At 53.6% G+C, this 22,406-nt stretch overlaps 2 protein-coding genes and 1 long non-coding RNA gene across 8 annotated transcripts; 2 read left to right on the top strand and 1 right to left on the bottom strand.

Annotated features, from left to right (window-relative positions):
• Window positions 1-4,244: 4,244 nt before the first annotated feature.
• ak2 (adenylate kinase 2) lies at window positions 4,245-8,788 on the top strand. 2 transcript variants are annotated; one of them, XM_088602397.1, is made up of 7 exons: window positions 4,246-4,435; window positions 5,971-6,096; window positions 6,477-6,587; window positions 6,885-6,979; window positions 7,093-7,165; window positions 7,274-7,469; window positions 8,586-8,788. In XM_088602397.1, the coding sequence occupies exons 1-7, from the start codon at window positions 4,337-4,339 to the stop codon at window positions 8,591-8,593; spliced, it is 708 nt and encodes a 235-aa protein (XP_088458523.1). In that variant the 5' UTR covers window positions 4,246-4,336; the 3' UTR covers window positions 8,594-8,788. The 2 variants fall into 2 exon arrangements, with proteins under 2 accessions (XP_088458522.1, XP_088458523.1); XM_088602396.1 differs by lacking the exon at window positions 8,586-8,788 and having other exon boundaries at window positions 4,245-4,435; window positions 7,274-8,046.
• A 305-nt stretch (window positions 8,789-9,093) lies between these two features.
• rnf19b (ring finger protein 19B) lies at window positions 9,094-22,291 on the top strand. Of its 5 annotated transcripts, XM_088602380.1 has the most exons (12): window positions 9,094-9,221; window positions 9,362-9,456; window positions 9,632-9,749; window positions 15,342-16,382; window positions 17,216-17,421; window positions 17,694-17,838; window positions 17,925-18,087; window positions 18,182-18,296; window positions 18,883-19,023; window positions 19,147-19,330; window positions 19,422-19,556; window positions 20,323-22,291. In XM_088602380.1, the coding sequence occupies exons 4-12, from the start codon at window positions 15,733-15,735 to the stop codon at window positions 20,768-20,770; spliced, it is 2,187 nt and encodes a 728-aa protein (XP_088458506.1). In that variant the 5' UTR covers window positions 9,094-9,221; window positions 9,362-9,456; window positions 9,632-9,749; window positions 15,342-15,732; the 3' UTR covers window positions 20,771-22,291. The 5 variants fall into 5 exon arrangements, with proteins under 5 accessions (XP_088458506.1, XP_088458504.1, XP_088458507.1 ...); XM_088602378.1 differs by lacking the exon at window positions 9,632-9,749; XM_088602383.1 differs by lacking the exon at window positions 9,094-9,221 and having other exon boundaries at window positions 9,239-9,456.
• On the bottom strand, window positions 14,176-14,487 carry LOC148649555 (uncharacterized). The gene is made up of 3 exons (XR_015925863.1): window positions 14,439-14,487; window positions 14,359-14,398; window positions 14,176-14,300 (listed from the first exon to the last, which is right to left on the bottom strand). It is a non-coding gene; the product is annotated as an uncharacterized LOC148649555 (long non-coding RNA).
• Window positions 22,292-22,406: the final 115 nt, after the last annotated feature.

Raw genomic sequence — 22,406 nt, 5'->3', positions numbered from 1 at the left:
TCCACAACACCTTTCACTAAGATTCACCAAGACTCATCTCGCCAGCAGCTGTATCATCCTGCAGCTCAACACTGGCAGCCCACTGAAGCTCAGCAGGTGTGAGCCTGGCCAGTACCTGGATGGGAGAATTCCTGGGGAAAAACTAAGCTTGCTGCTGGAAGAGGTGTTAATGGAGCAGTAGGGGGTGCTCACCCTGCGGTCTGTGTGGGTCCTAATGCCCCAGTATAGTGACGGGGACACTATACTGTAAAAAGGATCCTGTAATGGGAACCGGTCCAGGCTCCTTTTTACAGTATAGTGTCCCAGTATAGTGACGGGGACACTATACTGTAAAAAGGATCCTGTAATGGGAACCGGTCCAGGCTCCTGTGAAGCGTAGTTCAGGACCCTGTGCAGACGGTATGATCCGGAGGTAGGTGGGAAAGGATGACGGGAAAGAGACGACGAGGATGAGGAGGGGTTGACAGACGGGGGGGCGTGACGATGGTGAACTGGTGCTCGGGGGGCGTGGCCAAGGCAGACAAGTCCAGGGGGAAATCTGGGGCGAAGTCCAAAAGTCCAAATCCGGGTGATCCAAACGAGACAGCACAAAACAAAGTAAAAAGCTGGAAGAGGATTCGGGACAGTGACAGGGAAGAGAAAGGGGGATGAGGAGGCCAGGTGCTCCGAGCCCCGGACTCAGCTGGTCAGGACGCTGAGAGGAGGCCTGTGCCCTCAAGCTGTGGGCATAGCTGTGGTGGTAGGCAGGCCTCCGGGCGTCCGTCTTCCAGGCAGAGCCGGGAGGAGTGAGAGAGCCCGGCTTAGAGAAGGAGGGGCAGGACTGGGGGCAGCTGCACGGAATTAGAGAAATAAGAAAGAGCCGGAGCGCCCTTAAGAGGAGGGATACGATCGTGACAGATCCATCCTTTAGATAAGACATAAAACTGAGGTCCTGACCCCCTGAGGGGGTCGGAGTTGCTTGAAAAGTGTAGAGGTGTTACACTGGTGTCCTGGCCTCTGTCGAAGAAAAGTCTTCACTCAGGTTAGGTGTGGTCAAGCAGAGTCCCTTTATACATGCGCATGGGGAGGATATAATCATGCAGATCTGAGAGCAGCCTCTCATACAGAGCCTTGAGTAACCTCTCCAGCGAGATGATAAATGCAATGAGTTTTATACAGCAAATTCACACACGAAGCTCTTACTAAGTTTCCATATTAGGAGTTGTTTTTTTCTCTCTACAAACATTTCTTTGTAATTGACCACATTCTTCTTAAGAAGCAGTTCTACCTTGCATACAGACAAAAGGAAGTATATAAATAAAAGGTGTGAAATAAGCTAGACATCCTGCAGTTGTACCATTAATATCAAAATGTCAAATAATATGCTTGCAATTGTTCTTTCATACTGTTGCTGGGTAAAAAGCATTTTTTAAAGCCAACTAGTCACTATCTTATACACTTAAAAAAGGTAAATGCTAAAATTCTTCCTCACCTCCTAATAATCCACATCTCTGGCCTGCCTTCAGCACTCTGTTCTCCTCTCCACTGAGCGCTGGTTATGCCCTATTTTCTTCTATGTATTTGCCTCTATTTCACTTTGCATCTCCCTCCTGAATATTGATCTTAGCGATCTCTCAGAGCTGCTTCAGTAGGTGTAATACTGATAACTCGGTCCTTCATGACTAGAACATGACACGTACAGTAGGTCTATTGGATTCTGATTGGAATGCAATTTTAGGTTTATATAACAAAGGTAACAGTGAAGGACACTTAAAATCATCTCGTATTAACGTAATTTTTTCAGTAATAAGCTGTTTCTGTTTTAGTGATCCTGAGTTCCACTTAGTCCATCAATCAACACCATGTGTGCATCCGGTACAGGCTCAGTCGTGCCGGTGCTGCGCTGCTCAGCCTGCAGGTCTCTCACGGCAGGAGTCGCGCCGAGTCCTGCATCTCACTGTCCGCTAGAGGGCAGCAGCTGTCACTCCGAGTTCACTCCAGACGGGATTTTTTATTTTAAATACAAAAAGGGAAAATACAACAAACAGGGATACATACATACCGATATACCGATGTCTCAACATCACAACAAGGTAGCAACAAGTGAATGAAACAGGGGGAAAGAAAAACAACAACAACAGAAAAGAAAGCACTTTGTTCACAGTGCAGAGCTCCTGTGGCGTTGGGGGTTACATTAAATAAGTTTATTTGCTAAAAGACTTTTGTAGACCAACTCTCCAGGCTTATGTTTTAATATTTTCAGTGACTTAGAGTATAACTTGAATGAGTTGGAAGACTCGTTAAAGCTTATAGAAATATTTTGTACTCTACACGTGTGTATGTAAAATTTGCAAACAAGAGAATAACATTTAGCATTATACGGACTTCTTTGTTTGGCTTCGAGACTGCGAGACCAATAACTTGAAAAGTGAGATGTACACGAATAGGACTATTGTATAGCCAAGAGCCACCAGTGCCAGAACGATGTTGAATGGTGACGTGAGACAAAAATGTGTTCAGTTGTTCGCAGACGGTGCAGGTGTAACAGTCAAAGTTGAACCGTTTTCTCAGAAATTCCTTAGAGGGATATATGTTATTCAGTATTTTAAAATAAATATCCTTGGTTTTTGGTAGCGTGGGGAGAGCCCAGCGGCTGCGGGCCCTGCTATTCACAGGGAAGGGCGACAGTAGCCCTGAAACTATTCAGTATTTGTTTTGTTTCTGTCCCAGGGTAAAACTTTTCTGGACTAAGTTGCAGACTTGTATTAAAAAAGAGACCAATATTGATATTTGTTTTGATGAAAACGATGTTATGTTAAGTTTCAGCCCCATCGAAAACAATATTAAAATTTCGTTTGTAATAAATTTAATTATTAAAATGGCACGTTAGTATATACATAAAATGAAGTGGTCTGGGAAGACCCCTGTGTTTGAGCATTTTAAAATGGATGTATGGGGGAGTTTGCAGACTATTACGACTATTTGTTACATGTACTCTTGTTTGTATTGTAATTTATGTTCTTTTGTTAAGCATAAATATAAAATTTTTAAAAAATTCACAGGGAAGGGCGGTGACGTCACCGCTCTGGTAAGCCAGCTCTTGCAAGCAATGGAGGCCGTATGAGGACGTGTTGCGTGCGGAGCTGCGTGCTGACCTCTGATTGGATCATCCCCAGTACGGTTTTTTATAACTTTTTATTTGAACAATAACAACAACAACAACAACACACAATACAATACAAACAAGAGTACATTTAGCATATCAAAAATATTCAAGGGTACATATTACAATATAAATACACATGATGAAATAGAGTAAACAAAGATAAAGTCCGCACCGCTTTAAGGCTTTTATATTTCAAAATAGTCTGCAAATACGTCTTTACATCTATTTTAAAATGTTTAAACGTAGGACTGTTCCCAGACCATTTCACTTTGTGTATAAATACGTTCAAGTTTATTTGTTAGTCCACCCGTACGCAAGTATACAGAGGAGGGAGATATCGTTCTCCAGGTCTACGGTGCGAATACAGACAAAACACTGACAAGACAATGTATAGACGATGTAGACATAGACATTTTTTACAGGGTACATAAAGTGCAATGTGCAGAGTGCAATTTACTTTACACGATTGTAAACGTGCCAGTATAATAAATAACTAAGTCAACTGCAAACTATATTTTTGTATTATTTCCAATGGGATTGAAATTTCACATAACATCTATTTCTTTAAAACGTATATCAATATTGGCCTATTTTATAATATAAGTTTGCAAATCAATCCAGAAGGTTTTTATCACAGGACATTACAAAAATAGATGTTGAATAGTTTCAGGGCCACTTTCACAAAATACAGTTATCACCTATATACGTACGGAGCCGAGTATTGACCTCTGACCGGATCATCCCCAGTTCATTTTTTTATTAACTTATTTTATTGCAGCAACAAATACACATCGCCCAACTTTTTAAAAAATATTTTTTTATTTAAACACCAGAAATACAAAAAAGGAAACACTCCTAATAAATAATCACAGTATCTTATTCCTAATAATAATCATTTTACGTCACCACCGTAAATCTATCATGATTGACATTAATGTTGACCAACGACGTGAGAAGAACAAGGAAGTGCGCAGATCGCCCGGTAGCAATTGATCTTTGCGAGGGAGCCAATGAACTCCTAAAATGTTGTGATTGAGTGTCCTTGCAGCCAATGGCGACACAGGGGCGGGCCCTTGTGACGGCTGTATCCGGCGGGTGGGCGGGCCGGAGGTCCTTGGCCCAGAGGCTCAGAGACCGGGGTTGCACGATCCGTCAGCCGACCGACTCCAGACTTCCACGCCGCCGCGTACGATGCCTCCCAGCGCCCAGCTCGACGAGAAGGTGTCGGGGATGAGAAAGGGCATCAGGGCGATTCTGCTCGGTCCACCCGGGGCCGGCAAAGGCACCCAGGTATGGGACAAGGGAGCAGTCCCGACTCGGCAGACTTCCTGTTCGCACGCGGGCAGCCCAGCAGCTAGAGGCTGATGACGTCACGTGCGGCGGACCCTGGTGTCCAGTTGGGTCAGTTGTAGTAGGGAGCTGTGTCCCGGGCTCAGTACCAGCTAGTCCGGCTGTGCGCTCACTGCAGCGACAAACCCAGCAGAGCTGGAGGTCAGCTGTTGTACAGTGGAACGCCAGAGACACACCGAGTCACTGCAGACGCCAAAGAGAACACATTGGTTAATCATTTTTATGTTGCTTGAACAGGGCAGCAGGGTAGCGCAGGGGTCAGCATTGCTGCCTGGTAGTGCTGGGACCTGGGTTCAGCTCTGGACTGGGGGTGCTGTCTGTGTGGAGTTTGAATGCTCTCCCTGTATTCACATGGGTTTCTTCCCACAGTCCAGAGTCATGCTGGGGGGTAAATTGGTTTCTGGGAAAACTGGTCCTGGGGTGCGCGTGTCTGTCCTGCCCCAGGATGGGCTGTACCCCACCTTGCACCCATTGCTTGCTGGGATCGACTCCAGCTCCCCCAAGACCCTGAATGGATGACGCGGAAAATGTGTGGATGTAGCGTCTCTCTGGCAGGCGGAGCTGCATACTGACCGCAGGCAGTTCACTGTGATCGACCCACTGTGTCTCGTGTAGCCCCTTCCACGCACAGCTGTCTCCTGACACCTGACATGTTATGTGTTGCCAGAAGCGGGGAGGAATTTGCCATTTAAAGAGTTTTAACACACCTTTGCGTGTCATCACATGATGAGACATGATTTCACTAAGCAGCTATGGGGAGCACTAGTACAATACCTGAGGGCTTGTCTAGAGGTGTTTGTGTAGATACAGAACCCTGCTGGTCATCTGTTGTTCCTTATTGCAAAAAGTTACTGATTCATCAGGATATTAATTTGAGAGACATCTTCATGGTACAGTAGTTTCTCCCTGAGGGTCAGCAGGTCAGGACACTGTCCAGCTGCTGTCCAGTCACAGTGGCTGCTGTATCACCTACAGTGGTCAGCTGTACCGGACACCTGCATGACCCAGAGTGACCCCAGTGTGCTCAGTGACCTAGCAAGTTAAAACGTTGAGGGATTTAATCTTTCAGAGGCTTTTATACAGCTGTCTGTGGACCTTTACATGTTTCAGTCTGTTGTTTTATCTAAGACTGTCTAGGTCTGGAGGGTCAATTAGTCTGTGAGGACTGCAGGGGGTCCAGTCCTGGTTCTGGACGGCCCTGGGGTTGGACTCTGGAACAGGTTTCACAACCTGCGTTATTGATGCAGCTGGACTGGCTTGTCTGTCCATCGATGATTCTGTCTGTAAGATGTTGGGTCAGTCCAGTTTGAAATCCCTGGGTACTTACTGGGAAAATAGCTGCAGGAATGGTGACCAGGGCTCCCGGGTGTCCTGGAAAAACATCTTGACTTCCGTTGGTGTTTCTGAGACGTGTGTAAAAGTGTGGAGCTGCACGGAGGTCCTGGTGTCTCACGGTCCCTGTGCCCGTCCCACAGGCGCCGCGCCTGGCCCGGCAGTACTGCGTGTGCCACCTGGCCACAGGGGACATGCTGAGGGCCATGGTGGCCTCGGGCTCCGAGCTGGGCAACCGCATCAAGCAGACCATGGACTCCGGGAAACTGGTAAGCTCTGGGGGGGGCGAGGGGACATGGGGAAAAACAGGGAGAGGAGGAAAGGAGGCACAGAGAGAGATTGGGGTTCACGGAGAGGAGGGTGGTGGGCACCAGGAGAGGGGGCTGTAAGACGGAGGAGGGGGGGAGAGTAAGGGGGTGTAGGGAGAGTGGGGGGCGGAATAAGGGGGTACAGGGAGAGACAGGAAGAGGGAGGGATGTACAGAGGGAGAGGGGAGAAGAGAGGAAGACAGATGGAGGACATGTGGGCCGTCAGTCAGGCCGAGAGTCGGTCTCATTACAAGGGTCTGCCTGTGGTTCTGTCTTGCCTGTGTAGGGCTGTTGATAACTTGTTTTTTATTCTGTGTATTGCTGTCTCTGTCTGGCCGCAGGTCAGTGATGAGATGGTGGTTGAGCTCATAGAGAAAAACCTGGACACGCCCCCTTGTACAAATGGCTTCCTATTGGATGGTTTTCCACGCACAGTGAAGCAGGCGGAGATGGTGAGTGGCTGGGTGAACAGGAGGAGTTGAGCCTGGCCAATCATGTTGGACTTTGGGGTTTCCAATCATCCAGGACTGTTCTACTGCAGTGGGACTGTAGCTCCTATTGTAACAGACTGGTCTACTGCACTGGGACTGTAGCTCCTATTGTAACAGACTGGTCTACTGCACTGGGACTGTAGCTCCTATTGTAACAGACTGGTCTACTGCACTGGGACTGTAGCTCCTATTGTAACAGGACTGTTCTCCTGCATTCTGGGGGCATAATTTTCAGTTATTTCTCCCTCTCCTCCTCAGCTGGATGACCTGCTGGAGAAGCGCTCAGAGAAGCTGGAGTCTGTGATTGAGTTTTCTGTGGACGACTCCCTGTTAGTGCGCCGGATCTGTGGAAGGTGAGAGAGAGGGAGGCAGGGGGGGCTGGCCGGCGGAGGACAGGGATCTGGTGCCCTGCTGTTCAGAGCTGATCACCGTCATGACCTCCTCCCCTTGTCTCTCGGTCTCTCAGGCTCATTCACCAGCCCAGCGGCCGCTCTTACCACGAGGAGTTCAACCCCCCCAAAGAGCCCATGAAGGATGATGTGAGTGTGAGAGGGCGCCGCGTGCGAGAGAGTGAGAGGGAGGGCGCTACGTGCGAGAGGGAGGGTGTGAGTCTCTGTACTGGAACGATTCCCTGTCTCCATGTCCAGGTGACCGGAGAGCCCCTGATCCGGCGCTCAGACGATAACGAGCAGACTCTGCGCTCGCGCCTCTCGGCCTACCACTCCCAGACCGCCCCGCTGGTGCAGTACTACCGCGCGCGGCAGATCCACACCGCCGTGGACGCCTCGCAGTCCCCCGACGTCGTCTACGCCAGCATCCTCGCCGCCTTCTCCCATGCCACCTGTAAAGACCTGGTGCTCTTCGTCTAGCGCTCTCCGTCACCTTCCTCCTCCTCTCTCTCCCTCTCCCATCACCCTCCTCCTCTTCCTCCCTCTCCCTCTCCCTGCCACGTCACCCTCCTCCTCTCTCTCTCCCTGTTCCGTCACCTTCCTCCTCCTCCCTCTCCCTGCCCCGTCACCATCCTCCTCCTCCTCCTCCTCTCTCCCTCTCCCTGCCCCGTCACCCTCCTCCTCCTCCTCCTCCTCCTCTCTCTCCCTCTCCCTGCCCTGTCCCCTCTGCCTGTATGGTCACGAGGGATCTGCAGTGACCTCCTGTCCGCTTGGCACTGTCTCTCCCTCTGCTCGTCTGACCTCTGCTCTTCCAGCAGCACCTGGCCTTGAGGAGTCTCTGGAATGACTTGGCCAAGGAGCTCTGAACTTCCTTCCTGTGCTGCGCTTTTCAAACGCAGTTGTTCAGCGCAGAGGCACGCCGCTGTGTCCCGTGGGGATTCCGTTTGTCCTGTGAGCTCTGGCTGTGCGTTGGCACCATGAATTGAATGTACAAATCAATAAACCGGGTGGAGGTGTTGTGTTGGACTGGAGCAGACCTTGGCGGTTCTTTTCAGTATTGCATACTTGTCAGCCAACAATTTAATCTAAAGGTGATCGGTCAGATGATTAAATATGAATATTTTTCAATGCACTTTCAATGCAAAATCATTTCAACCAGGAGAGTGATACAGTAGAGACATATATGATAAATTGCTGTATATAGTCCCTATTACCTGTAAAGTGCTTTGAGTGGAGTGTGCAGAAAAGCACTATATAAGTTTAACCAATTATTATTATTATTATTATTATTATTCTGTTTTATAAATGCACGCTGTAGTGGTCATTAATGTTATGCAGACCTGTGGCCACAAGAGGGCGCCCTTCTTTTTGTTTCCCCACCTTGTTCTTCAGTTTCAGCCCTGGTTTCTACTTCAGCTTCTTGCTTTGAGAATTGGAGGATTAACCTACAGTGTCCTTGCGTAGTATGTCTGCGGGCGTGTGGCCTTGTGGGCGTCCCTGTCATCGCTGAGGGGGGACGGGGGGGCCAGCAGACAATAAACTGTCGGTTTCTCTTTCTCTTGTGTTTCAGCTGTTTGAGTCCCAGACCCCTGCTGAGAGTCCTGCTCCCCTGCTCTGAGCTCCGGAGGAGGGAGGGGGGAGGGGGCAGTTGTAATCACACAGTTACCTGTCTTAGGTGGGGGCGGCTGCGTGGCACAGCAGCACGCCTGGGATTGACTGCAGAATGTGTTTATATAAATAAAAGAGGAAACAGAGCTATTTTCTATCACGAAACCAGAGTTGCAGTCTTTTCATTTGTGCTGAACTGATTCACGTCCTAGCGCCGGTTGCTCATTTTAAAAGGGCGTGCAGATGGGGAGAGTTCTCAGCACATAGCCCTGTGCTCGGTGTGCTTGGGGTGGGGGGCTGTCTTCTGGGCAGTGTACCCCCCCCAGGAGGTGGAAAGCAGTTACACGGAAGGTGTGTGTGTATAAACACATAGCAGCAGGTCTCAGCCACACTCGGGACCCGGTGTCCTGATGCCGTCAGTCTGTTGTATAATGATGAGACCTTACACAAAGGACCTGAGCGGGTAGGTCAGGTGCTTGAACAGGTGACGCTGAGCGACGGGCAGTACGGCTCAAGCCCAAAACACACCTCTTGAATATTGCCACAGGCCGGGCGGGGCCGTAGAGGACGTGGCCTCAGGGGAGGTGCACACGGACGAGTAAGCGGAGAGGGTTCAGGGTGCTTGTAGATGTGGGTGTGAGGCCGCCGGTTCCTGAACCTGCAGTCTCTCACCGGGTCTTGACCCCCTGTTGCTATGGAGTGTCGCCTAGATACGGTGTTGTTTTTGTGACGTCACAGAAAGGCGCCGGAAAAGGCGCTGTTGCGCAGAGACGGAGGACAAACGGACTGAGACACGGGGTTAATGTGGGAACTGCTAATCATCACTTAATCAGGTAATTGATCAAATCTCATTGACAATGTGGCTTCAGGGCGAGTACCGCTGTGTTCCAATGATCGCTTACTGGAGAAAAGCGAGTGAAGGAGAGTAGACGTGCCCCAGCCCGGGGGGTCCGGACGGCACTGCTGCTGAGCACTTCAGCCTTCCGCCTTCTGTGTTTATATTCGCAGTCTGCGGTTTCCCCGGGGCAACGGGCAGCAGCGGTCCCGGAGAGAGCGGGGAGGAAGCGGGCGTGGACCTCTCAGTAAAAACCGGATTAAATTGGAGAAAGATGCTGCTGTTGCAGGTGTAAGGATGAATCTCGCTGGATTAATCAGCTCAAAGCCGATCCTGTGTTTGTTACCGCTGCGCGCTGCAGTTTCCGCGGCGGAGTAATCGGCTTAGCGCCTGGGCTGCCCGCCCTGCTGCCTCCCGGGCTTCGGCGCTTTCTCGAACACCTTTTTTTATTTATGCTTAACAGAATAACAAACATTACAATACAAACAAGAGTACATATAACAATCCAAGACAAAAAGATCGTCAGGGGTACATATTACTACATACATTCAAGTTAGGAAAAAAGATAAAACAAATTGAATATAAGTCATGTCCGCACCGCTTTCATATTTTTGCACTTCGAAATAGTCTGCAAACACCCCCTTAGATCCATTTTAAAATACTCAAACACAGAGGTCTTCCCAGACCACTTCATTTTATGTATATAGTAACGTGCCATTATAATAATAAAATGTATTACAAACGAAATTGTAATATTGTTTTCGATGGGGCTGAAACTTAACATAACATCGTTTTCATCAAAACAAATATCAATATTGGTTTCTTTTTTAATATAAGTCTGCAACTTAGTCCAGAAAATGTTTACCCTGGGACAGAACCAAAACAAATGCTGAATAGTTTCAGGGCTACTGTCACAAAAAACACATTTGTCATGTATATTAATTTTAAAACGCTGGGTAACAAGAGTCTTAACTGGGTAAATTCAATGAATTATTTGTATGAAACCTCCTTAACCTTATTGGTTATACAATATTTATTGGGCATCATCCACATTTTTCTCCAATCAATGCGTTTTCCAAATGAGGAATTCCAATATATTGTAACCGCAAGTAAATTATCATTTTTCAACAGGGATCTCAAAAATTGGTTATTACATCTACAACTCAGAATATTCTTTCCTTGTAGTCTAATGTGAGTTGTAAATTCTTCCAACGTTTCTAAAGGACTACTATTACAACTCCTTAAAAGAGTTAATATTTCCCCAGAAATCGCGTTAATTACAGTGAAATACTGATCAAAAGTAATATAAATATTGTATCTATTAACAAACTCGGTGTAACTGTATATTTCACCATTAGCTTTGATTAATTGTTTAATCCAAACTATACCATTCTTGACCCAATTTTCAAAAAATAAGGTTTTATTTCTAACTTTTATATATCTGTTGTTCCAAATAGTAAATCCACGAGGGGGAAAATTGTGTTTATACATAAGTGACCACGTTAGAGGTACTACTTTCTCGAACACCTCGCTGTTCCCGAAATCACCGACACTTTGGGTCTTTCCTTCGCCCGGCCCCTGCGCGGATGACGCCACGGGGTGGGTTTTCCGAATGCCATGCGCGTTGCGTCACGGGTCGGGGCTTTCCTCTGTGACGTCAGCGCGAGAAAGCGAAAGGGTGCGAGCAGTGCCGAGCCGTGTCTGGCGGTGGGCAGGCAAGGGGCTCAGCCCGCACAGTTAGCGAAGGGCTATTCGGTCACTTGTGAGTTCACTCTTGAGACGTCCCCGCCAGCGAGAGGAGGAGGGGAATTTGCTCTAGAGGGAGCGAGCTGAAGGACGATACAGCGCCCGGGGCCGGTTGGTTTGGTCTGCGCCCTGCCGAGCCGAGGGAGGGAACAGCGCCTCTCCGAGAAGCAGCCTCCCATTTCACCCGGGGACAGAGGTACGGGGTCCGAGGGCCGGGGGTGCTGCTGTGTCCTCCAGCGGCTCGTTGTGGGCTGGTCTGGGGCCCAGCTCGCTCGCCGCCGGGCTGCCGAGGGCGATACGCGGCGTTGCGCTGTGATCCGTGAGCAGCGGCGGCCGGCCCGCCCGGGCACGGCCTGGCACGGCCTGGCACAGCCTGGCACGCACGGCCTCTCCGGCGGCTCCGGGTTCTCCCCTCCCCCGGACCCGTCAGACGGGCTGACGCGTTCACTCAGTCAGAGGGGAAAACTCCCGGGTGAGGAGTGTACTGTAGTTGACTGGCGTGTTGTAGGCAGCTGAGAGAAGGTGGTATCGAGTGAGGGCCTGGTCTCTCCACACGTTCCCAGCGCTGATTGTTTTTGAGTGCACAGGGCTGCCAGTGTGATCCAGTGTCACCATCTGTCTGTCCTGCTGGACCCCGCTTTGTTCAGGGTGTGCGAATACCTGTCTGTGTCCTGTATCGGTGTGTCAGTACAGTGTCTGTATAGTGTTTCTCTGGTGCCAGTGTGGCAGTACAGTGCCAGTGTGCCGGATCAGTGTCTGTACAGTGTCTGTACAGTGTCTCTCTGGTGTCAGACAGTGCCAGTGTGCCAGTACAGTGTCTCTCTGGTGCCAGTACAGTGTCTGTATAGTGTTTCTCTGGTGCCAGTGTGGCAGTACAGTGCCAGTGTGCCGGATCAGTGTCTGTACAGTGTCTGTACAGTGTCTCTCTGGTGCCTGTACAGTGCCAGTGTGCCAGTACAGTGTCTGTACAGTGTCTCTCTGGTGTCAGACAGTGCCAGTGTGCCAGTACAGTGTCTCTCTGGTGCCAGTACAGTGTCTGTATAGTGTTTCTCTGGTGCCAGTGTGGCAGTACAGTGCCAGTGTGCCGGATCAGTGTCTGTACAGTGTCTGTACAGTGTCTCTCTGGTGCCAGTACAGTGCCAGTGTGGCAGTACAGTGACAGCATGCCGGCTCAGTGTCTGTCTGGTGCCAGTACAGTGCCAGTGTGCCAGTACAGTGTCTGTACAGTGTCTGTCTGGTGCCAGTACAGTGCCAGTGTGCCAGTCCAGTGTCTGTACAGTGTCTGTCTGGTGCCAGTACAGTGCCAGTAAGTCTGGGTTTTGCTGGTCATGTGTATCACAGGCTCACGTGTGCTGTGGCTGGCCAGTCACGGTCCAGATCTTGGTAAATATCTCACAGCCCTGAACATCAGATCCTCTTCTCTTCCTTTCTGCTTCTTCTCCGTTCATCTCTCCCACTTCCTCCTCCCGCCGCGTCGCGGAGAGGCAGCAGCCCAGAGTCCTAGGGAGAGCTGGCGCAGTCCCCGAGGACGTGGTTCCATCCTTCCAGGAAAACCCTGTCCGCTTCCACAGAAACAGGGCTGGTGTTCCCGAGTCCCAGCTTCTGTCCTGCAAGCTCTGGGGATCCACACGCCCTGTCTGCGGGAGGAGGCAGGCCGGGGGTGGCCCCATCTTGGGCAGGGGGCACTCCAAGTGCAGGCTAGAGCAGTGTGGGGCTCTGAGGTCAGACTAACGGAGGGTGGCTCATGGAAGCTGTAAATGAAATAAAGGAAGTTGAGGTTCAGAGAAGCTAAAGCCAGCAGCCATATCACCCTGCAACTCACAGCTGGCAGCCCACTGGAGCTCAGCAGGTGTGAGCCTGGTCAGTACCTGGATAGGAGACCTCCTGGGAACAACTAAGCTTGTTGCTGGAAGAGGTGTTAATGGAGCAGTAGGGGGTGCTCACCCTGCGGTCTGTTTGGGTCCTAATGTCCCAGTATAGTGACGGGGACACTATACTGTAAACAGGCGCCGTCCTTCGGATGAGACGTAAAACCGAGGTCCTGACTCTCTGTGGTCATTAAAAATCCAAGGGCGTCTCTTGAGATGAGTAGGGGTGTAACCCCGGAGTCCTGGCCACATTTCCCATTGGCCCTTATCAATCGTGGCCTCCTAATAATCCCCATCTCTGAACTGGCTTCATCACTCTGCTCTCCTCCCCACTGTGGGGAGCGTTCTGGCGCACTATGGCTGCTGTCACATCATCCAGGTGGATGCTGCACACTGGTGGTGCTGGAGGGGATCCCCATTACCTGTAAAGCGCTTTGAATGGAGTGTCCAGAAAAGTGCTATATAAGTGTAAGCAATTATTAATAATAATAATAATAATAATAATAATAATATTGTAAAGGTGGCTGTGGCTGTGGTTTGTACAGCTGCAGCAGCAGAGTACACAGGAACACACTGAAGCTGTGGGCAGCAGACTCCTCGTCCCCCCTGTTCACATGACCCTGTGGTAGGTCAGGAGTTGATCACTGCTGTTCCTTTCCTGGCGCAGTCAGCCAGAGGTGTGCAAAGGGAAGAGGATTTAGAACTGAGAACAGGAGGCAGTTCTTTGCCCAAAGTGTGGTGGGAGTGTGGAACAAGCAGCCCAGCCATGTGGTTGAAGCCGATACCCTGTTATTCCCAGAAACAGCTGGGTGAGATCCTGGGATCAATTGGCCGGAGGGGATGAATCGCTCCTCTCATGTGAAGTTCCTGGGGTTCCAGGAAGTGTTGCGGTCTTTCCCCGTCTCTGTCCTGGGGTCTGTGATGGCGGGCTGCTTTGCTGGGTCGGAGGTGTGACAGTGGAGGGGGCGGGGGGCACGGCAGTGCGGCTGCCAGTAACTCTGCTCAGTCTTTCCTCTCCGGCTGTTGTTGTTGAAGTGCCGAAGCCACATCAAACGCTGCAGCAGAGCGCTGGTCTGCAGAGCCAGACGAGCTCGGTGTCGAGTGCAGGGGCTCAGCAGCCAGCGGCCAGGAGCCTGTCCAGGCCTGCAGAGGCTCTGCTTCTCTTGTGCTCCCTTGGCTGCTGCTGCAGAGTCGGCCAGACTCCCTGCTCCTGCACTCCGGACAGGTTCTGCACCAGAGATGCTGACTCTGCATTAGGGTTCGCAGAATGATTCAGGGTAGCTGACCTTTGCTTTAGGGTTCGCAAGATGATTCAGGGTAGCTGACCTCTGCTTTAGGGTTTGCAAGATGATTCAGGGTAGCTGACCTCTGCTTTAGGGTTCGCAGTGCCTCTTGGGGCCTGGGGTTCCCCACTGATTGCCTCTGTGCGGTCAGAGGTGTCTGGTTCCTGGTGCTTGCACGGATCCCAGGCCTCGGGCACAGTTTTACACACCCCTGTATGTTTGTACCTCTTCCTTTTCGGGGTCCTTCTGTTTCTGTTGACTGTTCTGTGCTCGACTGAAATGTCCACATGGGGGTGAGCGTGCCCCAGAGCATGCAGCAGGGGTTCAGAGAGGAAGCCAATTCCACTGCAGGGGTGTCGTCAGGGGGTCCTGTCTTGAGGGGGTGTGTGTCACACTGAGTCACACTGAGCCAGGCCACATCTGGACTGGGGTCGGGGCGTCGGGGGAGGTTCTGTTTGCCTAGATTTCAATGCCCAAATAAAACCTAAAACCTCCTTCCCTCTTGCACAGACTGTCTGTCCGCTGAGCTGTGCCTGTGCTGTGTGGAGTGTTGTGCTGTAGGACTGTGTGTGGATTGTGTGGATTAAATGGCTGTTGCATGTGTTTGCAGTTTGTGTTTTGTGTTGGGTGTGTTGTGTTGTGCATGATTAATGTGCTGAGTGTTGTTATTAATGGGATGAGTGCCGTACTGTGTGTGTGGGATGATGTTTGCTCTGCTCTTGCTGTCTCGCAGTCAGGATCACTATGGCAACAGCAGTAGCAGCGCACAGTGGAGTAGTGTGGGGGATGATCACTGTTCCTGCGTCTCTCTCTGTCCTGGCAGTGGCCCAGCTGTCTCCATGAATGTACAAGTGAGAGGAGCTGCAGGAGCTGCACTGAGGGGTTAATGTACAGCTGAGAGGGGGGAGGAGTCTCAGCAGGAGCATGTTCAATGAGACACCTGATCCAGCTGTAATAACTTCCTGTTCTTCTACTTTCGGTTCCAGAGTGACAGAGCGAAAGGTGTGACAGAGGGAGAAGAGCCAGAGTTAGACGGCAGAACCGCGGAAGAGAGAGAACAAAAGAAAAAGAGAAAAGGAAACGTGGAGGACAGAGAGAAGAGAACGCAGCAGAAAAGCAGACGAGGAGGAGGAGGAGGTTTTATCGGGGCTGCATAGTGGACGGTTCAGCCTCCTGTCCTGCTGTGGCTGGTTGGTGAGCGAGAGAGGAGGCGCTTCCTGGATCAGTGCCTCTCCGTGTGTCTGTCTCCTGGCCGGGGGAGAGGGCTGTCCTGTTGTGCTGCTGATCGAGCCCGCGTCGCCGAGACAGAGCCCAGCCTGCCCTCTGGTGTCGGGGCACCAGATCGCGCCACAGGAAGAGGGTGGGCCGCGCGCCGTGATGGGCTCTGAGAGAGACTCGCAGTCTCCCCACTCCTCGGTCAGCGGAGTTCCCAACCCCAAGTGCCGGAGCGCTGGCAGACAGAGGCGGCGGATCTCCTTCCAGAGCCTGTTCCACAGCAAGCGGGCCTCGCGGGCCAAGAGCGGCGCCAGCACTGGCGCCACTCCGGCTGGCGCCCTGCCGCCACCTCCGCAGCTGCTGCCCCCTGCGCACCCGCAGCCCGGCCCGGCCCGATCACCTGACTCGCCTCAGCTGCCCTCCGGCGCCGGCTCGGATGGGGTCCTGTCAGGCAGCCGCAGCTCCCTGGGCTCGGCAGTGGCGGCGGCAGCGGGGCCGGAGCCGCCTGAGCCGAGCCCCAGCCTGCTGGAGTGCCCGCTGTGCCTGGTGCGGCAGCCGGCGGAGCAGGTGCCCGAGATCCTGGGCTGCAGCCACCGGTCCTGCCTGCCCTGCCTGCGGCAGTACCTGCGCATCGAGATCTCGGAGAGCCGTGTGCAGCTGTCCTGCCCCGAGTGCGCCGAGCGCCTGTCCCCCCGCCAGGTGGGACTCATCCTGGACGACGCCGCCCTGCTGGCCAAGTACGAGGAGTTCCTCCTGCGCCGCTGCCTGGCGGCCGACCCGGACTGCCGCTGGTGCCCAGCTCCTGACTGCAGGTGAGTTCTGGTGTGCTGGGACGCGATGGGACTGGCCTGCAGACTGGTCTACTCTCCTGCCACTGGCACAGGGCTCCGCCGGCCCCTGTCTCCGGCCACACCTCTCGCTGTCCCCCTCTGCCCAGTCTCTCTCAGCGGTCAGCTGCGTTACTCTGGCCCGCTGCTGCATTCGCTGCCAGTCTTGCAGCTGAGCCCAGCCAATCGGCCCGCAAGGAGATGCCCTCTCCGCCCCACCCTGCCCGCTGTCCCCAGAGCTGTCCGTTGCCTGGGCAACCGTGATGCTGTGCAGAAAGCAGACCAACTGTTGCTAGTGGAAACTGCGGTCCATCTGTAATTAAGGCGATCTGAAATACCCCACTCCTGGCCTACACGTTTCTGTTAGCGCACTGCATGGAATGATCTCTGTGTGTGTTGTGATTGCTGATCTCTCTCTCTGTGTGCTGTGATTGCTGATCTCAATTCTATTCAATTCAAGGTGCTTTATTAGCATGACAGATGGGTACAATCAGTGTTGCCAAAGCAAATAAAAATAATGAAATTCACATGAAACAAAACAAAAAATAAAAGTAAAATAACATCTACAGACATATTACAGACATTTACAACAAAGACATATTATAAATGATGTACATATACTGTAGACAGATGGAGCATTGTTGGGAGACAGACTCACTGTTCCTCAGGCTGTGCCAGGAGATAGCATACTGGGCTGCCAGTTCAGCTGAGTTCCCTCCTCTCTCTCCCAGTAGGATTGGGACCCGTTGTGATTCTGGCAGGTGTGGGAACTCTCTCTCTCTCTGTGTGTGGTGATTGCTGATCTCTCTCTCCTACAGCTATGCTGTGATTGCTTATGGCTGTGCCAGCTGCCCCAAGCTCTCCTGCCAGCGGGAAGGCTGTGGGGCCGAGTTCTGCTACCACTGCAAGCAGGTGTGGCACCCCAATCAGACCTGCGATTCTGCGCGCCAGGAGAGGGCGCTGCGGCTGCCAGGGCAGAGCGGACACTCCCCGGGCCTGAGCTACGGCCAGGAGCAAGGAACAGGTACTGGGCTCTCTGTGTGTCCAGCATCCATTGTCCTGAGTGCGGTGACTAGTGTCCATTATCTGTGGTCCAGTGCCTGGCATCCTCTGTGCAGTGTCCATTGTCCACAGTCCAGTGCCAGGTTTCCTCTGTCCAGTGTCCGGAGTCCAGTGTCTAGTGTCCTTTGTCCATGGTCCAGTGCCTGGTCTTCTCTCTGCAATGTCTGGTGTCCAGTGTGTACCCCTCTCAGCGGGCCCACGCCTGGTCTCACCCTGTCCCTTCCTCGTCTCCAGCTGATGACATCAAGCCCTGCCCGCGCTGTGGTGCTTACATCATCAAGATGAACGACGGGAGCTGCAATCACATGACCTGCGCGGTGTGTGGCTGCGAGTTCTGCTGGCTGTGCATGAAGGAGATCTCGGACCTGCACTACCTCAGGTGCGGTTCTGTCGGCGCCGGGCCAGGAGGGCAGCCTCTGCAGCACCGCGCCGTGTCTGAACTTGCCCTCTCCCTCTCTCTCTCAGCCCCTCAGGCTGCACCTTCTGGGGCAAGAAGCCCTGGAGCCGGAAGAAGAAGATCGTCTGGCAGCTGGGCACCCTGATCGGCGCGCCGGTGGGCATCACGCTGATCGCAGGCATCGCCGTGCCTGCCATGCTCATCGGCATCCCTGTCTACGTGGGCCGCAAGGTGAGTGGGGCCGCGCCGCACCGGAGAGAGCCGCCGGTGTCCGGGCAGCAGGCGTCCCGGGTACTGACCCGCCTGCCCCCTCTCTCCCGTGCAGATCCACAGCCACTACGAGGGGAAGAGGGTCTCCAAGCACAGGCGAAACCTGGCCATCTCCGGGGGCGTGGCCCTGTCCGTCCTCACCGCCCCGGTCATCGCCGCAGTCAGTGTGGGTGAGTGCAGGCGCCCGGGGGACCCCAGTGCGGTCAGCACGGCACGCCTGTTTCATGCCCACCCCGACTTTTCTGCAGCGACCCGAAGGGCTAATATTTACCGGTCCAGTCATCTTTGAGTCACTGTGATGTCTGGAGTAGAAATAACACGAGTTTACGGTGGGTAGTAAGGGGCCCCTAGTTCACTAGCTGCAGCTCGGGGTGGCGAGTCAGGTGGGTTAGAGTATGGGCAGCCCTGCCTGTCAGGCCATGATCACGAGACTCGCTCTCCCTCTCTGCGTGGGCACGCGCTGGTCTCTGTCTGTGCTGGGGCCCTGCGTTGCGTCTCCTCTCTCAGCTCAGGTCTGTGGGCAAGACGTCACTGTCTTCACGGCTGCTGAAAGCACGACACAGCGGCACTCATAACATTACTCTTATTGCTGCTCTCTAATACCTGTTTTCTACAGTCTGTGGTCGATATTACAGTGGTGTTGTACCATATTTTCAGTCATCGCGCTGTAACTCTGTGCTGTTCCCTCACTGCCCTGTGCTGCTGCTCACACTGGGACTCTGTGCTGTTCCCTCACTGCCCTGTGCTCTGTGGCAGGTATTGGCGTGCCCATCATGCTGGCCTATGTGTATGGCGTGGTGCCCATCTCGCTGTGCCGGGGGGGCGGCTGTGGCGTCAGCAGGGCCAAGGGGCGAGGTGTCAAGATCGACTTTGACGAGGACGATGGACCGATCACAGGTGAGCACTGTGTCTCGTGACCTCTGACCCTTCAGAGGCCTGCCAGATGTACAGGTCACACCGATGCCCTCCGTGCTCTGACCCCTGCCTGACCGGTCTGCTCTGTTGTAACCCGTCGGTCAGTGGCGGACGCCTGGAGGGCGCTGAAGAGCCCCAGTCTCGGTGAGAGCAGTCTGGAGGGGGTGACCAGTGGCCTCAGCACCACCAGCCCCAGCGAAGGGGTAACCCCAGGGGCCTTGGGTGACGCCCCCTGCTTCAACACGCTGGCTGGGGGGGCGCTCAGCACTGGCACGGGCAAATACAGCAGGTACGACTGAGGGGGGCCATCGCTGTTAGGGGGAGGGTCAGTGCAGCAGAGGCGTGGAGGCTGACCCAGGGCTGCTCTGTCTGTCCGCCAGGCTGGAGGTCCAGGCTGCAGACCTGGCGAAGGAGGCGTTGTCGCGGGACACGGGCAGCCTGGGCGCGGCGAGCGACTGCGCCAGCACGCGTGGCATGGCTGGGTCCATCATCTCCGCCTACAGCCCCCACGAGCGGTGAGCCGACCCTCTGTGCCCCTTTCTCCCTCGGCCCGGCTGCCAGGGCTGGACTTTCAGCCGGGGAGGCGTGAGTAACTCAAGAGAGTGTGGGCGGGCGTCAGGATTGTCTTGCGAGACCAGTGCAGCCAGATCACCACCTGACTGCTCCTGCCCTGTGCTGCCCTCTAGTGCCCGTGTGGTGCGAGTGCAGCAGCGTGGGCGCAGTGCGGTGTGCGCTGGGGAGGGATCGGCGCCGTGTTGGGCCGGTCAGTGTGCCAGGGCAGGCCGCGCCCAGCTCATCTGGAGAACTGCATCGCATGGGGGACTAGGGTGTACCCCCTCCTACTTCTTTTCCAGTCTAAATTAGTAATGGCTGTGTTTAGGGACGTACATATATAAATTCTGGGGTATTGAGGCCCAGAGATTTCTCCTTTAATAGGCCACAGTCATTGAAATGTACCGCTAGAATTCACAGCCGCATCTGAAAACCTTTTACCGACAGTAAAGTTCCCCAGATCCCTGGGGCCCCCGGTCGCGTGCCACACAGCAGCGCTCGGACGTGGACAGGGGTCTGTCGGTTCCGACTGACCGTGTGGCCAGGTGGTCACTGCGGGAGTTGAGCAGGACGGCCACAGATTGGATTGTGGGAAACAGTTTTGTTTTACAGTGACCAGTCCCTGAACTGACTTGCCTCTATGAGATACTGTAATGAGTAACACGCTGATGCAGAGCCGACGTCGTGCTGTCTTACTGAGTGCTCTCTGTCACAATGTCTGTTCGACAGGGAGGGTACTAACCTGGAGATACAGGTGGACATCGAAACCAAGCCGAGTCACATCCGCCTCTCGAGTGGGGGCAGCGAGGAGGACCTGCTCCCCGCCCCTGTGTCGGTCGTCACGGTGCCCGCGCAGGGGGAGGAGCCCCAAGACTGCAGCTCCCGCAGGGGCGGGGCGTTGCCAGGGGGAGGGGCCTCCCTGTCTCCGGGGGAGTCCCTGGGGGAGATCCCCCTGCGCTCCCGGACTTGTGGCGACGTCACTCTGGCCCAGCCGGAGAGCATCCGCAGCGACCTGGAGACCTCGGACACGCAGTCGGACGACATCGCCGAGCTGACCTCCGACGACTGCGACTCGCCGCGCCCCCGTGCCTGCCCCCCCCCTCAGCACACGTGCCGTGGACTGCACCCCCCCGCGGATGGCCAGCATTGCCATGACAACGTCATGCTGTACGTGTGAGTGGAGGGGGCGCTTCCTGTCTCGATGTTATTCCTCGTGCCCGTCTCTGCCGCTGTGACTGTGAGCAGGGCTGCTGTGCTGCTGGTCCTCTCCGTGCTGGGCTGAGAGTCTGCCTGTTGCTCGTGGGGAGGGGTGGGGCTGGGGGAGGAGGGGTGGGGCCGTGGGTGGTGGGGGAGGGGCTGGGGGGGCGAGGCCAGGGATTCCTGCTGCTGAACTGGTTTCCCTTTGGCTTGTTTACTGTGAGCCAGCAGGCTGTCATGCACATTAATTAGCATGGCTGCGCTCACAGCTGTGCTGCTACCACTGCTGCCTGTCTCGGGGCTGAACTGCCCCCGACCCGACCCGACCCGACCCGCTGCCTGTGCCTCTGAGGGGCGGGGGAGAGACAGTGGAAGCGGTCAGGCTGCCAGTCCTCCCCTGGCCTCTGCAGGAATAAGACCAGAGCACCCCAGTCACCGCAAGCAGCTTGGACACCCTGCTTCGCAGCCAGGAAACCTGGGGCTCAAACCAGCGAATACCTGATGCTTACAAGAGCGTCTGCAGAGGGAGGGGAGTGCCCCATGTCCTGGGAGGGTTGTTATGGGAGTGGTCTGCAGGTGGTGGGAGGGGCACCACTTCCGTGCAGAAGGCGGGCAGATTGTTCTTCTGTCTCTGACTTCCGTCAAGCCTTTTTTTTAAAGCATATGTCTGTAATGATGCACTAAGCTTATTTTTCAAGATGATTCTGAGATTGAGGTTGTGTGAAAGAGTGTTCGTGAGCGGTCTGTGCTTTGCTGCCCTAGCAGTGAGGCAGAGAGGACTGGGTTGCAGAAGAGAAACCGGACCATCGTTTCTCAAAGCAGCTGTGAGCGCTCTTTGGTGGTAGCTGTGGAGTTTGAGCGACCACACTCGAAAGCAGGAGCAGACCGTGCTTGAGTGCTGCTGACCTGCGTTTAGCTCTGGTGTGGGTTTGAGTTTGTGTGCTGGTCTGGTTCTTGCTGGCGGTGGCATTTCTCTCAAGCACATCTGAAGTCCAGCGCTTTGTTTTTACCAAACTCATGTGTCTCGGTGTAAAGGTCACATGACCTTCAGCCATGTTTGGCGTGATTCGCAGCTGGTTTGTATACAAGGCGCATTCATGTTTGCACACATGTACTCTATTTAAATGATGTTCACGTGGCAGGCTCTGCCCGGAGAGCTTGCTCTCTCACGGCCCGAGGCTGTGGCTCAGAACCGAGGGCTGGGTTCCAGCTCCAGGCCCGAACCGGCCAATGAAAAAAGGGTGGAGCACTAGGGACTCCCCCTCTGGTACCCTCTGCGCGCACACGCCCGCTGGTCTGAGTGACTGGCTGCGGCTACATGAATGTATTCTCTCAGAGCTCTTTGGGAACAAGCTCTTAATGACCGGTGGGTAGACGTGACCAGTGTATAGATATATGTATAAACTATGGCACTTTTTGTAGCCCTGCGCTTTGGGATGTGCTGGGCTTGTGTGCGAGGTGCAGCCTACAGGGCTGGAAATAAACACTGCTCTCTCTTGAACCCAGGGCCCTGTGTGAGTCTGTGACCTTGCAGCCATGCAGCATCTTTGCTGATGCACCAACACATGGGTATGGGGAGAAGGAGGGGCTATCTGGCCATACACAGAGCGGACAGG

Source organism: Lepisosteus platostomus, chromosome 13 (genome assembly GCF_059453375.1).
Source record: "Lepisosteus platostomus isolate fLepPlt1 chromosome 13, fLepPlt1.hap1, whole genome shotgun sequence".
In the NCBI taxonomy this organism is placed as follows: domain Eukaryota; kingdom Metazoa; phylum Chordata; class Actinopteri; order Semionotiformes; family Lepisosteidae; genus Lepisosteus; species Lepisosteus platostomus.
This window is presented reverse-complemented; position numbering and strand designations above follow the sequence as displayed.